We start from the raw sequence: 16,259 nt of genomic DNA, 5'->3' as shown, positions 1-16,259 counted from the left end.
AACAAACCTGTCAGAGGCGGGACATACTGTTGCATTGTCCAATCCGTGCCTCTTTCCTCCGAACGGATTTACATGGAGCGGTCCCAGATTGATATTGTGGAGTACTATCAAGTACTACACAATTATTAATCTGGCTATTGCCAGGTTAAGATCACGATTGAATTAGATCAACTGGTTTTCAAACAAATGGATATATTTAGTTTTATACCCTGAAGTAGCAGAGCTGAAGCCTTAGTTATGGACAGTCATCAACTTGGTTTGGTGCTACAGCAGTCAGTACTCTGTCCTTTTTGTTTACACTGCATATAAATAACCAAGGTTTAGAAGTTAGAAATGGCTCTATTCATTATCATACTGACACATTTATTTATGAGCACCCCCTACTGTTCTAATGGACTTTTCAAAAGGCTTTGATCAGCCTTAAACTTCAATTACATCCAGATAAAATTAAGTACACGCTGATCACCAGATGGAAAGAAAAAAACTCTAAATTTTACAATTAGTGCAATAACTGGAGCTCAGTTTCAAACTGTCCAGTGTTATACACCCCCGGTCAAACGTTTTGAGACGGGTTCTAATTTATTTGAATGAGAAAGTGTCTCAAAAGTTTTGACGGGGTGTACGTACCCGGGTATCGGTCCTCTTTAAGAACTCATAGTGAGGAACTGACTAAGAAGCTCAGAATAAAGCTAGGCTTCTTTATTTTAGAAATAAACTGTGCGTCTCTTCCAGCAGCGGGTTGCAAATTGTTTATCAGTGTCTCATCATGCCAAAAATCACTCCCAGATTTTCTGAGGAGGGCCAGTTATAGATTCCCATGGGTCAAGAGCACTGACACAGTCAACCAATTGATCTGGACGGCTAAAAACAACAGTCTCTGTTTTGGTTTCATCGAGACAAAGACAATTCATTTCCAACTATGATTTTAGATCCTCCAAGCAGTTGAGTAACGGCAGCAACGAACCAGCAGTTTTGGTAAGTAAATCAGGACATCATCTGCAAAACAGTGAAAGGACTTTTTTTTTTAATGGATCCCAGGGGTAGCATGTACAAAGAAAACAATTCAGTTGTTGTTTCCATACGTCCTGCTGTCCAGACACTTGATGCCGTGTATCTCGTTTCTCTCAGACTTGTAGGTAAATCTCTCAGAACAGTCATTGTGTTCTGCATGAGAAATTAGCGATCACTCACCACTCAAAGGGAGCAACATCGTCTATTTTTATTCTAGATTAACTGTCACTTTTAAATGTAAATAATGGGTTACCATACGTGCAGACAAGATTAGATTTCCTTGAGGACCCCATTTCTGAATTTGAAAAACACTGCTTTCATGTACTTCATAGGTGGAAAATGGTCACGGAGTATCATAGGTAAGAGATTTTTGAAACCTTGAAACAGTTAAAGCTTCTGTTAGTTGGTGTCATAAATACACTGTAAAAAAACAACCTGAAGTTGTTTTTACAGTAAAATTACGGCAGCTATGGTTGCCAGAACACTAAAACGGTAGAAATATTTCCTTCCTTTACAGTAAAGAAATGTATTGATGTTTTTGATTTTACAGTTAAAAATGTGCTTTTTTCCATATTTTACTGTAAAAAGAAGTTTTAACCTTAAAAAACTTTGTTTTACTTGAATATTTACTTGAAAATACCACATAAAATAAAGTTTGTATGATCTATATACAGCATTTTTCCATTATCAGCACAACAGTTAGTCTATTTAACATTTTAGCAATGGCATATATGCATTAATTCAAGTTATAGCCACCATAAATATTAAAGCATATGTCCATTATGAACACAAAAGTACATACTGTACAAACTTTATTTTTTTACATGAAATAAATGCAAAAATCTCCAGGCTACTTGTTTTAAATATTATGCCATGTTTCCACTGCTTATCTCTGATTTTTTATTATTATTATTTTCAAGAAATATATGCAAATATTTCAGCATTATTTCAGGTGACTGCCTCATGAAGCTCATGGAGAGCATACCAAGAGTGTGCAAAAAGCAGCAATCAAAGCAAAGAGTGGCTATTTTGAAGAATCTAAAATATAAAACATGAATTATTTCACACTTTTTCTTCACAACATAACTCCATGTGTGGTCATTCATAGTTTTGATGCCTTCAATGACAATCTACAATGAAAATGACAGGTAGTGTGCATATAGAAATGTTAAACTTGCGTAATTATTGCCATCAGAGTACTGCTGTGAATGACATCTTTGCTCTCAATTGGGTGTTTTCTCATTAAATAAATGTTAATCAGTCTATTTATCAGTGATATGGAATTGTGGTTAGACTTTTCTCTGATTTTTATTTTTTTTTTTTGTGTGTGGTTTCAGCTCATTCCTGCTGTGTCAATGATTATCTATCAGGAAATAAAACCTGTCAGTGATTGTTTGCTTTAAGCCCCTGCAGTCATGATCCATACAGTCCGGATGCACAGCTGTTGTCGTTGCACGGTGGGATTGGCTGCCAGTAAAGGAGGAGGTGTGCGGTTTCTCTGTACGTTCAGGCCTGCAGGAAACGCGCTCAGATCGTCCGCAGAGGAGCGCGCTTGCACCGGCACATTTTCCCGTTAGCGGACCCAGACATCCACCATGTCGTCTCTGTTGGGGACCGTCGCCAAACAGCTCAAGAGCCACCCAGCTGTAAGTCTTTTTGTTTTTTAAAAAATCGTTTTCGCTGTGATTTTTATCCATAAACGACCCGGTGACATTGAAACGTGTCTGAGCGCAGTCAGGACGCGGTGTGGCCAGGCGCGCTCCCGTGTCTCCAAAAATTTCTCCCTAATTATCAGAGATCAATTAATGAGACACAAAGGATTTTATTCACATATTCCCGCACAGATTTCCTCACTGGATGCCAACAGTTAGGATGTTTACGGCAGCATCAAAATTGATGTTCATTTTAATGGAAGATTTCGGGTTAAAACGCACCATAAACACACATTTACACATTTGAATTCATTTTATTCTCATTTTCAACCTTCTTGTAAAATCCCAGGCTTGTATTTTTTCTCTTTCACCCTCTTCGTGACTGGATCCCCCCCTGTCGCTGGCATCTTGAAAACTGTAACCACCTGCTCTGATTGGATGTGATCAATTTTTTCAGATCTGGCATATTAGAGGGTAATAATGATGTAAGCGACAGATCTGTGGAAAAGCAGGCCTGTTTTTTCCTTAGAATGGGTGTTCAGCCATGTGTGGAGGTCGCTGCAGCAGGTACAGTGTTGTATAGTTTCCATACAGCCTGAGTCAAGGCCAAGGCAATGTATGTGAGAGTATTTACACAAGGACGAGGGGGTGACAGTTCTGCTTTACGGCAGGCTTCATATTAATAGACCAAAGGGCAGATGTGTTTATGTTCCCTGCTGATCCACTCATTTGAATGTTTTACTACTGAAATGAGGCATTATGTAAAACATGCTCTGTGGTAAAAGCATGTCTTGTGTCAGTATTGGAATACTATTTATTTTATGGCACAGAATCATGAAGTCATTCTGTTATTTTTTTTTAATGTTTAAGGTTGTCTGTTGTTCTCACAGTCTGCTGATATGAACTCAACCCTCCTGTTGTCCTCATTTACGGGCGCCAAAAAATATAGTTTCCTTGTCTGAAAAAAATTCAAAAATGCAGCAAAAAATTTCCCCAATTTCAGAAAATTTGCAAAACCTTCCGAAAGAAAATTCCAATAAATCCTTAAAAGTTTTATTTTTTTTAAAAATCCCCCAAGTTTGACTAGACAATTCTTGTAAACATTTTCAAAAAATTGAGTAAAAATCTTCCCCCGAAAAATCCTAAAAATATCTAAAGTGATTACATATTTATCAGTAAAACTTCAGATAGTTTCTTTAAGAACATTCACAAAAAATCAACCAAAATCCAGCGAATTTAGGTTGCTTTTTTGTGAATGTTCTTCAGAAACATTTCACATTTCTTTTTTCCACCAAAAAATGTTCAAAGATTTCCCAAAAATGTTGAAAATGTGGACATCAGAAGTTTCACTGTGAAAATATATATATTTTCCACATTGTCAAACTTTAAAACGGGTCAATTTTGACCGGCAGGACGACACCAGGGTTAAACTTATTTCGAGTTGTCTTGTAAAATTCAACTCAAAACAAGATAATTTCAAGATTGTCTGACTTAAGAAGATATTTAAATGAACCAATGAGAAACCAACATTAAGTTTGATGGAATTTTATTGGCCGATTATTTAATAACTGGTAGCATAAACATGTATGTTGTGAAAATGGTAGGAGCCAAACGAAGCTGCAAAACAAATTTAATTTGCTACAGCTTGAATTTAGGTTTAAATTAATTAATGCAGAAATTTAGTTTGAGTTACACACAGTATTAAGTTGGCATATTTACCTACATTATAACATCAACGCAGCTCATCAAGGCAATGTTTGCAGCTTTTAAGGTCAATAAATTCAACGGTCAGTCCACAAATGACATCAATCGATTTAGACGTTTTTCTTGCCACCTAATCTTTTTTTTGCATTACTTTATAGAGTGTCTAAGGCTTCCTCTAACCTTTTTGTGATTAACTTGGCAATTTTACTCGAAGATTTTTCAAATGTAATGGGAATTCAATTAATGTTTATAGCTTGAATTCTGAACAGAAGTCTTCTCAGGTCAATCCTAATGATTACTTTTGAGCAACATCCATCCATCCACCCATCCACCCATCCATCCATCCATCCATTCTCTATACACCGCTTTATCCTCATTAGGGTACTTTTGAGCAACAGTGAGAAAAAACATCTGGGAAAATGGGAAGAAACCTCCAGCAGAACCAGGCTCAGGGACAGCAGAGGAAGAAACTAAAAGCAGACTGAAATAGACAAATAAACCTAATATCTGTGAGTAAATGTTATGTAGACTGTAAAAAAAAAAAAAAAAAATCCAGTAAGAAATGGTAAAAATCTGGCATCAAAGGTGCCTGAAAAAATTAAATAGGTTAGTGTACTGCACCATTAAGACACTGGGAAACACTGTAAAAAATATCTGTATAGTTAGCTGATTTAGATTTAGTAAAACATTGCAATTAAACTGTCAAACATTATAGGAAAGCAAATACATTTATGTAAAAATTGCAGTTTTTTGATGTGGACATTATGACAGATGTAGTATTTTTTAAGATATTATTTGTGATTTAGTAAATTAGGAAGCATCTGCACAATAACAATTTAAAAATATTTACCATTTTCTTCCATTTATGGTAAATATTAGATTTTTTGTATTTTAATACAGTAGAAGCAGTGTCATTCCATTGGCAAATATTGTAAAAGAATGAACTACCATTTCTAAAAACACAATTTTTTGATGAGAATGATTTTACAATCATATCAATTTTTTTTAACGACAAACAAGTAAATCAGTACTTTCTTCTGTTATTTTACGGACATAACAAATAACCAGTAAAAGCTATTTTTTGTTGTTGTTTTTTGCAGTATATTCTAAATGTCATTGAATTATGTGACAGGCTGTTAATATTTCTCTTAAAGGCTTAGTTTTCTGGGAATAACAGGGCAAATTTAGCTGAAAATTATTCATATAATATAAGATGAAAAAAAATCCTGGTTATGTTAGTGGCAACTGGTAGAGACATACAGCTGGAGATGGAGTCAAAGAACAACAAATCCTTCTTAAATTGACGGGAACATCAGTCGAGAGTCTCACCTGAAACACTTTCACGCATTTACACGCTTCAATTTTTATGTGTGTGAATCTGTAGTGCTAGAATGTTCCCGGGATAAATTCTTCACTGGATGATCCCAATGTTTTTAGATGTTGAAACAGACAGAAAATCGACAGGAATATTGTGCCTAAAATCGAGGTTTTCCCCAGCAGTCGGCAGCTGTAGGAGGAATACAAAAGGAAGTCAAAGTAGTTGTTGGTCAAAGAACCTATTTTCAGTGTGCTTTTCAGCAGGAGGAACACCGTCAGCCCACAGATAGTATTTTTTTAATCTTGACTTAACACAAATCATGTTCTTTTCCTCATAGCTGATCCCCCTCTTCATCTTCATCGGTGGTGGGGCCACTATGAGCATGCTGTACTTGGGCAGACTGGCTCTGAAAAACCCTGACGTCTCGTAAGTATCAGTCTGAGTTATTAGAAAAATGGACTTTGCTGTAGTGGATAAACCCGTTTTTTGACTGTTTGTCCATCAGTGTTGTTCAGGTTCATCAGTGTTAAATGTTCTAGTAGGAACACCAGTAACCTCAGTAATATGCTGTTTAATAAAGAGTTTTGTTGTCTTCAGTTGGGATCGCAAAAACAACCCTGAGCCCTGGAACAAGATGGACACCAACCAGCAGTACAAGGTGTGATTCTGCTGCACATTTTCCAATGATTACCAATTCCTAATGGTGTTTTATTTCTCTGTGTGCCACCATAAAGCAAAAGCATATTTCTATTAAGGGCAATTCATACCATCTCTGTTATCTTGTGTCAAAGTCCATATTGCCACCGTTGTACTGATTGTGTTGTTTTTTTCCTGTGTGTGCAGCTTTTCACCGTGAACATGGATTATTCCAAGCTGAAGAAGGACAGGCCAGACTTCTAGGCCTCCTCTGTCTCTAATGTTGCGATCTGTGTGAGGAGCCGTTGCACTTTTTGCCAAATACAAATAAGCTCATGACACTGACTGAAGGTTGTTCACATTTGTGCATTTCCAGCGTGACGTAAGGGGAGAGAGGGATCATTACCTTAAATAAATAAAACAGGCAACCACCTGTTTTACCAATCTGTTTTTCTTTTTTGCTTTGTTGTAAATTATTAAAACTATTTCAATCACACGTCTCTTTGGGATGTTTGTTTCTTGAAAAGCTTTGGTTGAAAGACCACAACGCACCAGGAATATCAAATTGAGGATTTCAAAAGCTTAAATATTAGAGAAATATTACAGAAATATTATTAATGCTTTTCTGATGATTTATCATTTAGTGTTTTGTGATTTTTTGGGTGCAAATAGCCTAATATTCTACACCGGAGTGCTTCAAAAACGCTGTTCATACGTGTGCTTTGTTTTAATTCATGGTTAATTTGAAAGACAGAGATATGGTGCATAAATGAACTGAAAAACAAACATCCAATCCATGCATCAGTGTTCATAGTGAATGCTAAAGTGCAATAAATGTCCCTAAAATGACTTTTATAATAGTAAGTGGTGAAAACAGTGAAGTAAAGTGGAGTAAAATGCCACAAACTAAAAAAGACACACATTGAGAAACATTACACTTTAAAGAGGACATGAGATTATGCTTGTTGCTTTCCTAAAAGTGATGAAGCACTGTCAGATTCTTGAAGGAAACCAACTCAAACTGCTAATTAATTACCATGTGCTGCTGATTCTAGGTCTGAACACTGGAAATATAATTATGTTTGAGAGTATCAGTAAATCTGCTTTCGACTTTACATTCTAGCAATAAAATAATCTATCTTTTACAAACTGGCAAAAATCACACTGAAATGTTAAGTACAACTAATAATAATTCCTATTCTACCAAAACTCTGAACCTTGTGCGATCCTTGTTTTCTTCACTTGGGGGCGGTAGCGTTCCAGTTGAAGGCAAACCGCCATTTCGATAAAGTCGTGGAAGAAGGCGCTACTCTCGCGAGATTTCACTTAAATATAACGCGGGACAGAAAATGATCCGTTGAACCAAACAACGTCAGATACAAAGTCGGGGGTAAATGATGTTTAGCTAGATGAAAGCTGTAAGAAACGACACTGTCGTCTTTCGTATCCATTCTTTGAGGATATTTCGCCTATTTACAGAAAGCGCAGCCTAACAAAGTTAGCGTTACTGTTTGAGTGTTAATCACGTTTGTTTGTTATCTTCGGCTAACCAGCGGCTCGGTGTCAAAATGGATCCTACAGAGGACTTGTCTGCTCGGGTTCTGCTGCACAATATCCTCAGCATCGAGTCACCCAAGACTCCTATCACCAGCAGGTACTGTATAGCTGTTTTGAGCAAAACCTAGCAAACTTAAGCCACCTAAGACATCACTAACGTTCCTCCTCACTGCTGACCTGACTCCGTATGCTTAGTTGTTTGCTTGTGTATACATGCATGGAAGTTGGAGTAGTTTTATCCCAAGATGCCATACAAATTCCGATTTATAGCAAACAAGTCCAGATGTCTTTATGTCCATTACTAAGCTGTCTTGACTCTAGTGTCTCTCGGGGAGCCAGTAGCAGCGGGACCCGACAGAGTGCCAGACTGAGGAAGAAAAATGCAGGTCCCCAAACCCCACAGGACATCCTTAGACGCAGCCTGAAACACAAAATACGTGAGGTGAAGAAGATAAGCAGCGTATTTGCTAATCACGAGTGTCCCTTTGAGTGTCTTGAATCTGACCTGTTTATATTCCTCGTAGAGTATAACCAGAAAGTCCCTGCCTGCTACTAGAAGGAGGACTGCCTCAGTTGCACTCAGAAAGACAAACACACCTGCTCCAGTGCTGTTTGATGACGCGGACACTCCGAGGCACATACTCATGAACATCCTGCAGACAGGTGTGTGCACATACCCGCCTTTAATTATCTCTTTACCCTCTTTCTTTACGTTTCTAACCATATGTTTTGATCATATATTCCAGAGCCTGTGCATTCCCCTGTGGTTCATGAGGAAGGGGCGTTTGGAGAACCAGCGGCACCTTCAGACAAATCCGTTGTTTCCAGGACACATTCGAGGTGAGCTGAGTGTAACCATAGACTGTATATTAAATGTATTTATTATACAGTCTATGAGTGTAACAGGATGGCTTTTGGGAAGTCTGTCCAACCATATTTTAAGTAACTGCTGATGTTGGCTATGAGAACTTTTGCATCAACTTTTTCTATGTTGGCCATTTATAGACAGCTGATTAAATAATGTCATGTAATAACAAGTGTATATATATTTTCTTGATTTTCAGTATTGAGCTGTCAGGATTGGATCTGCCTGATATTACTATAGGCAATATACCAAGCACTGCAAAAGGACTGAGCCGAAAGAGACCACGTAGGAGCCTGAATGTAACAGCTTTTGAAAAACGACTAAAAGTTAGCGATGGTAAGGTTTAATCAACTAGTCTTGCCTACAGTGACTGAAAGTTATGTAAGGTCTTATAAATATTTGCTTTTGTAAAAATATGCATTTAAAATAGGGTAAGATTGCTCTCAATATTGTTTCTCAGAAGCATATTATTAGGAAGATGGTGCGTATGAATATATGAGCTGTATCGGTGAACGTTTGCTGTGATGTACCAGCTAATGGTTGCTTCTGTGTACAGATGCTGAAGAGGTAACTGAAGAATCAATAGACAACCCTTCATTACTATCTTTGTCAAGGTAAATGACATAAAATTCTGTAATGTTGTTATTCTCTCTCTCTCTCTCTCTCTCTCTCTCTCTCTCTCTCTCTCTCTCTCTCTCTCTCTCTCTCTCTCTCTCTCTCTCTCTCTCTCTCTCTCTCTCTCTCTCTCTTCCCCCTGTGTGATCAGGCATTTACTTAACTTTAAGTCAGTCACAAATGAATTAAAAGCATACTATGCAATTGACCGATCTGTTTTTCAGTTCTTCTTCCTTGAGTCTAAAAACGCCCTTCGTTGGTGGTCAGACAGAGAAAAGGGGCTTGCAGAGAAGAGTTTCAAACCGACGAACAATCACAGTGGAAGAATTTGGTGCAGCTGTAAAGAAACTGCAGATGGGAGGTGATTATTGTGGTTAGAATACTCCTAAAAAATCTGCAGATTTTATACATTTTCATGTATAATCCTATTTTTAACTCGTCCATGAAAGCATTTTTTTCATGACATTTTTTTTCTTGAATTTTCATGAAATTTCTTTACTGTGAATGTGTTTTAGTAACCAGTTAAACTGTAAAATGTGATGTTTATATATTTATAGAGCAAATGGGACATACTTTCTGAGACTGATCAGCAGCCGTACAACCTAAGGACTCAAAATATTGACAAGCAACCAGCAAAATAATAAACAACTGTGTTGTAACTTAAAAACTGATAAAAAAAGTCATTACTCTTATAAACTATTTTTTTATTGTTTGGCTAAATAATTGATGCACTTCCCAGGCTCTAATACCCTAAAAACTGTCAGACTGGTCTATTCTAACCTGAAAGATTTATGGGCCATCTGCATCTCCTGTCACCATTTTTACTGGTTTTTAAAAACGTGCTTCTTGGTTGTCTCCTTTCCTGTCATCCAGCTATGAGCAGGGATGCAGTGGTACAGCGGGATCTTGGTGAGACCGCCTTCTCTGAAGGCTTCACCTTGGGTCTAAGCAAACTCAGTGAGCCTGACATCACAACTGATATCGTAAACTGTAACACGGCTCTGTACGACCAGCCTGATGCCATCACCTCTAACTTCTCCATTGTTGCAACTCAGGATAAACCCACAGTTATGGCCTCTCAGCTTCAAAGACAGATCGAGCAGGAAGAGCAGGTGGAAAAGGAGCAGAGCAACCTGGGAAACAACATTTATGTGTTTCCAAGCGAAGAAGAGGTTGGGGATGAAGTTGAAATTGACACATGCGATTCGGAGTCTCCGTCACAGGAAGATGTTGAGGAAGCTGTTCAAGATCCTGCAGTTGTGTTGAAACCTGAGGAAGAAGATGTGGCTGAATCTCAGACTAGTGTAACAGATGATGTGGCTGAGTCTGAAGAAGAAGCAAACAGAGTGGAAACTCAAACCGAAGAGGAAGGTGCCACTGATTCCCGTCCAGAAGAGGATGTTGAAGCCGGTTCTAACTCTGAGGAAGCTGAGGTTGCACCAGATTTGCAAACTGAAGAAGAGGAGGAAAACGCAGCTGAAGCTCAAACTGAAGACGAAAGTGCAGTTGATTCCCAACCTGAAGAGGATGTTGAAGCTGGTTCCTCTCAGGCTGGGGAAGATGAGGCAGCGCCAGCCTCTCAAACCGAAAAAGAAGACGAGGAGGAAGATGGTGAAGCTGAATCTCAAACTGAAGAAGGTGGAGCCCTTTCTCAGTTTGAAGGAGATGCTGAAGTAGAGTCCCAGTCTGACAGGGAAGAGGGTGAGGCTGAGTCTCAGAACAACGATGATGACAATGGGAAACAGAAGGAGGAAGAGCAGACATCCAAACAGCTGAAAGGTGCCTTGGATCACATCAGTCAAAGGGCTTATCGCTCAGAGGGTGCACTCATTGTTCCTGTTAGGAAGGCTGGGGAGGATTTGGCCAACAACACTGTGGCAGGTATGATCAAAACTGAAATTTGTTAATGACAGAATTGCAAATAAGATTGGTTTTCCTTTTTAAATTAATTTTGACCGCTATTTATGAATTTAGCATGTAACGTGTAAAAATTGCTAGAAGCACTTGTCATTAGTTATTCATGTTAAAGCTGAATTCTTCAGACGGCTCGATTTGCCAACAGAAAGAACCTGAAGATGTCTGATTCACTGTATTGAGACATGAAAAAACATGCAAATCCTCGCATCTTTTCACTCAGCAAGCAATTAGTTATTGTTAATTTTATTTTTTGTTTATTTATTAGTATTGAGCATACTGTGTTTTGAAACTGGCTACATGTTGTATTGCAAAAAGCAAACTCAAGAGCTGTTCTATATAAGGGAGAGAAATTTATTGTCATTGATTTTTATTGAGATTTCATCAGTTATTTTTTTCTGAATAATAAATATTCCTCTTTGTGTTGTTGTATGTAGGATGGTCTGATGCCAGATACAAAGCAGACAGTGCTCTTGATTTACACAGCGGCTTAGAAATGGGCAGCTATGAGGGCAGTCAGCCTCATGCTGGGGAGCCTGACTTCACTGATTCCTCACCTGAAGGACAGACAGATAACGAACCTGATGCTAATAAAGAGAACTCCTTCCATCCACCGGAAATGGCCCAGGATACTGAAGACAGCGGGCACCCGAGGGATGCTTCCCCCGAACAGCCTCCTGCAGAGGAGGCTTCTGAACAGGAGGAAGACGAGTATGATGATGAAGAGGATGAAGGTTAGTCTGTCTTTAAGTATGTCTTTTTTATTATTAATAATTTTTTAATATAACGTGATTTCATTAATATTTTCTTCAGAGTTTCCCTGTACGACTCCAGCATTTGTTCGAGAGAAGAGGAACTTTTTGCAGCCTGAGCCTTCCACCTCACCATCTGTTTTTAAAAATATCCAAGCCAGGTACCTTTAAAAATTGGCTCCATTTATTCATATTTAGCCAGTTCTTGATATAATAGGCTGATGAAACAATGTACCAGTGGTGCATAATGTTAGATGTTAAGCATAGTTTAAATATTAGTGTCGTTAACTTGTGTGTTGTCTAGGTTTTATTCTGTTTATCAAATTCAATGTTCCTGACCATCTCTTTTAATGTCTCATTATAATAACAGTAGGACAAGTGAAGCTTTGGCTTCAACTAAACCTAAGCAAGTGAGACAGAGGAAGAAGGGTCCTGCTAAGAAATCGGCAGGTCTTCCTAAGAGCTACCTGATGGCTGTCTTCAGGCACTTTGCCAAAACGAAAGTCTCTGCGGATGTTTACCCCGTCCTAAGCGAGACGTAAGTAACTGGGGTCTAAGCCCCTTTGAACCAAAACCAGCTTCCGAGTTATTCTATACTCACTGTGTGCTTATTTTTCATTGCAATGTAAAGTTCTATGGAAACAGCACAATCATGGCCAGAAGTAGAGAGAATTCAAGACTTATTTTTTGGTCATTATAACTGTTGGAATTCTACACATCACAAAATGAGACAAAACTAAAGGTGGATTTCTTTGATTATCATGCAGCAATTTAAATAACCTAGAATCCACTTATATGACATTTTTAATGTGCCCACAATTGTAACCAATACTGAAAAAATAGTGACTCTACATTGTTTAGATATTTTACTATTTACATTTGTAAATTGTCTCCATACTTCTGTACTCCTCTCTGCTCAGTGTAAACACAGCCTGCAGTTCAGCTGAGAAATCCCTGAATGTTTGCACTTGACTGATGCTTTGCTGCTGAGTCACTAATGTCATTTTAGTTACAACAAGCAGCGCAGAATTTAAGTTTTTTACAGAATGTGCTTAGAGTAAAGATTTCATTTTGTGTATTTTAAATTAGCCATGTACAGTAATTGTGGGGCTGTGATGAAATATATCAGGATTTTAATCTTAGATTTGGTTAGTTTTCCCCCAAAAAATGGCATGTTGCAGATTCAAAGCATCAAAAAGTTTTGAGACAAACTAATGAGTAACTGAACACCAAACTGAAATGCAGTGCTTTCGTTCCAAGCCTGTCGCCTTTGATCCCATGTAGCTTTTTTTTTTTTTTTTGGTGAACAGTGCATGTCACACTAAGATAACTGACATATGTCGTCATTTTAACCAGAATGGATAAATTCTTTGACCGGCTGGTGGAGGATTTGGAGACGTACGCTGCCCATGCGAAGAGAAAAACCATAGAGGTTGAGGATTGTATACTTCTGCTGAAAAGGTATGTGTGCAATCACAAGTTATTAGTGTGGTAAAGTCCGCTTCATAACTTAATTTTTATCTATTTGGAAAAGATAATGACCAAGAAAAAATAAGAATGTAATGTTGCCACAGTATGTTTGAAATGTCAGGGACTTTCTTAGGCAAGTCAGTTTTCAGTACCAGTCAAACAGAAGACAAATTTATTTTATGGTCTTAGTCAGTGGCCATTTGTCGTGTTTTGGATCACAAAAATGACGCAAATGCTCAAATATGATCACAGTTATTTAATGTTTGCATGCAACATTTAACAAAGAAACAACATGGTTATATTTCAGTCATACATTCTGTTCTTTGCCCTGGACTTTCAGCTCCAATTGGACATTTAGTGTACAAACCGTCATTTAAGATGTGTTTTAGCCACTTGGATAAAGATGAAGAAGCTATCACGACTACATTAACATATTACCTAATGGAATTTTTAATGGGTAACACGTAAACAAACATTTATTTACACACAGGGCAACAGTAGCATGTAGTTGTTTATTCTATGCTATCTTGTATTGACTGGCTAGTTCAGGGGTCGGCAACCTTTAACACTCAAAGAGCCATTTCGACCCGTTTCCCACAGAAAAGAAAACACCGGGAGCTGCAAAATCCTTTTGGCATTTAAAATGAAGACAACACTGCATATATCGCTTTTTTTTACCTCTATGCCCTTGTTAATCAGTCGTGATTAATTAATTACAAAGCCTCTAATTAGATAGATTCATGTTTTTTAGTTGTGTCCTACCACTAATATTTATCTTACTTGATTAATGTCATTGTTGTTCCTGGACCTCATATGTTACGTAATGTTAGCTGGAAATCAATATTTTGCGACTGTCTATTTAACTTGTAAAATCTATTTATCTTAAGCTAATAACTTTTCTCCGGTAAGTCGCTGCCCTATTTTCCAAGACGACACTCCTCTGACTCTCTGACCTGCTGCCTGGATGCTGGACGTAACATCGAGCCGTGTTCTTGCCAGTAACGTGTATTACCCTATCATGAGTACTTTTGACTCAAAGACAAGACATGTCTTTCTTGGAGTGAAGCTTTAATATACAGACTTGCCATTCTTGAGTACAAAACTATGTGAAACTACAGGCGTTGCTTCTCCAGGAGTAAAACAAAAAAAGCTTAAAACGTGTGGGAATCGGAGGCTCCGTGTTGTCTCTCTGCATCAACTTTGCGCTTTCATGTCATAGGAGAAAACCCCAGCAGCACATCCGGTGGAGTGACACGCCAAAATAAGAGTGGCAATTTCACAATAAAATTCTCTATATTAAAATGCATTGAAACGCGCCTGAAAGGCAGAACAATTTATTTTCCAAAGTTACAGGGAGCCACAACAGAGGGCTGAAAGAGCCGCGGGTTGCCGACCCCTGAGCTAGTTGGTAACTGTCTGCTGTTTGGTGTTGGACAGATAACACAGAGTGACTTGTTAGAGCTTTTTGAACAACAGCTAGACACTCTGCCAATGAGAGTGGTAATAGTAAAGTTTGTGGGCCATAAAACCAAAGTCCAGTAAAGCTGCAGTCTGATAACTTCTCTTCAACAATAATCTGACCCATTGTTAATGTAAAATATTGATTAGAGCACCTGTAACAAAACAGTGCCCATTAAAACATTTAAAACCACAAGTGCAGCAAACACCTAAGGATAAACAGAACATATTTACAAAGAAATCCTGTCCTGTACCGACCTCTAGATGGCAAGATTGAGTTCTTTATTTAGCGTGAGGAAAAGGACAGGTGAGTGATTTGTAAAGGGGAAACTAATTCTGAAATGTCCTATAAGATGTAGCGCTCATTTAGGAGAGCACACGTTTAAGCAACCTCATGCATCATAAACTGTGGTCTGCATTTAACTGGTGTGTTTTTGCATTTTTGCAGGCAGGGTTATGTGAACGACAAGGTGCCGGTAGAAGTGCTCATTGAAAAATATCTCAGCATGCAGCAGAGAAAACTTCTAATCCCCATTGCAACCAGCGGAAATGTTGTTATCCCTAAAATGCGGAGGTGAATCTTTTATTTGCAGCTGCATTCTGTCTGTCTTATTGTCTGTATTGTACAGTGTAAGAATGAATGAGTACACATCTGTATTTTTGCTCTGTCAAACTCTTCACAATTCCAGCAGAAATATTATCCCTAAAATGCAGGAGGAACTTTTTATTAACGGCTACGTTTAATGTTTTCTGATTTCATTTCTGACTGTTAATTATTACACTTTTTGTCTTATCTGTATATGTGTACATAATAAAGCTTCAGTTTGTGGACAGCAGTTTTAAATAAAGATTTTTTAAAATACAGATTACATAAAATAGAAATGTGTGTTTTCTTTTTGCATGTGCTTTTTCAACAGAGAGGTTTCCACTTACCTCTAAAATAACAATAGAAGTTAGTGTATTGTATTTGCATAGGTCAGTTCTCATGTATGATTGTGCTGTAGATAATTACTGTATAATTTGAGTGTTTTCTCTTGCTTTATTGGACTTACTGTAGGTTTACAGGCCACCATGCTGTACTTATGAGTTGTAGGAAATACAGGATATAAATTATGCATGTGTAGAATAATCTTAAAAAGTTTGCCTAAAAATCCTCATGGGTTTTTCAGATGGTTTTCTAGACCAGTGCTCCTCCTTTGTCCACCAGATGGAGCAGAACCACAACAGTCCAACTGGTTCACTATTATGAAGGACGGAAGGTAAATACAGAGGCTGTGTTAGAAAACTTAATTCGAAATTTCGAGTTT

The 16,259-nt window shown here is 37.9% G+C and overlaps 2 protein-coding genes across 3 annotated transcripts; both read left to right on the top strand.

Annotated features, from left to right (window-relative positions):
- The first annotated feature begins 2,496 nt into the window (after window positions 1-2,496).
- ndufa4b (NDUFA4 mitochondrial complex associated b) lies at window positions 2,497-6,817 on the top strand. Its single transcript, XM_022200435.2, has 4 exons — window positions 2,497-2,657; window positions 6,023-6,111; window positions 6,283-6,343; window positions 6,529-6,817. Exons 1-4 carry the CDS (start codon window positions 2,607-2,609, stop codon window positions 6,583-6,585), a joined length of 258 nt encoding a protein of 85 aa, XP_022056127.1. The 5' UTR covers window positions 2,497-2,606; the 3' UTR covers window positions 6,586-6,817.
- A 105-nt stretch (window positions 6,818-6,922) lies between these two features.
- Window positions 6,923-15,816, top strand: cenpt (centromere protein T). 2 transcript variants are annotated; one of them, XM_022200433.2, is made up of 13 exons: window positions 6,923-7,975; window positions 8,200-8,320; window positions 8,403-8,541; window positions 8,625-8,718; window positions 8,943-9,079; window positions 9,300-9,357; window positions 9,583-9,719; window positions 10,232-11,239; window positions 11,710-12,006; window positions 12,086-12,185; window positions 12,395-12,562; window positions 13,381-13,485; window positions 15,401-15,816. In XM_022200433.2, the coding sequence occupies exons 1-13, from the start codon at window positions 7,890-7,892 to the stop codon at window positions 15,528-15,530; spliced, it is 2,580 nt and encodes an 859-aa protein (XP_022056125.2). In that variant the 5' UTR covers window positions 6,923-7,889; the 3' UTR covers window positions 15,531-15,816. The 2 variants fall into 2 exon arrangements, with proteins under 2 accessions (XP_022056125.2, XP_022056124.2); XM_022200432.2 differs by having other exon boundaries at window positions 6,923-8,320.
- Window positions 15,817-16,259: the final 443 nt, after the last annotated feature.

The sequence above is a fragment of the Acanthochromis polyacanthus genome, chromosome 19, assembly GCF_021347895.1.
Source record: "Acanthochromis polyacanthus isolate Apoly-LR-REF ecotype Palm Island chromosome 19, KAUST_Apoly_ChrSc, whole genome shotgun sequence".
NCBI classification, from domain to species: domain Eukaryota; kingdom Metazoa; phylum Chordata; class Actinopteri; family Pomacentridae; genus Acanthochromis; species Acanthochromis polyacanthus.
Note: the sequence above shows the minus strand (reverse complement) of the source record. Positions and strands in the feature narration are given on the sequence as shown.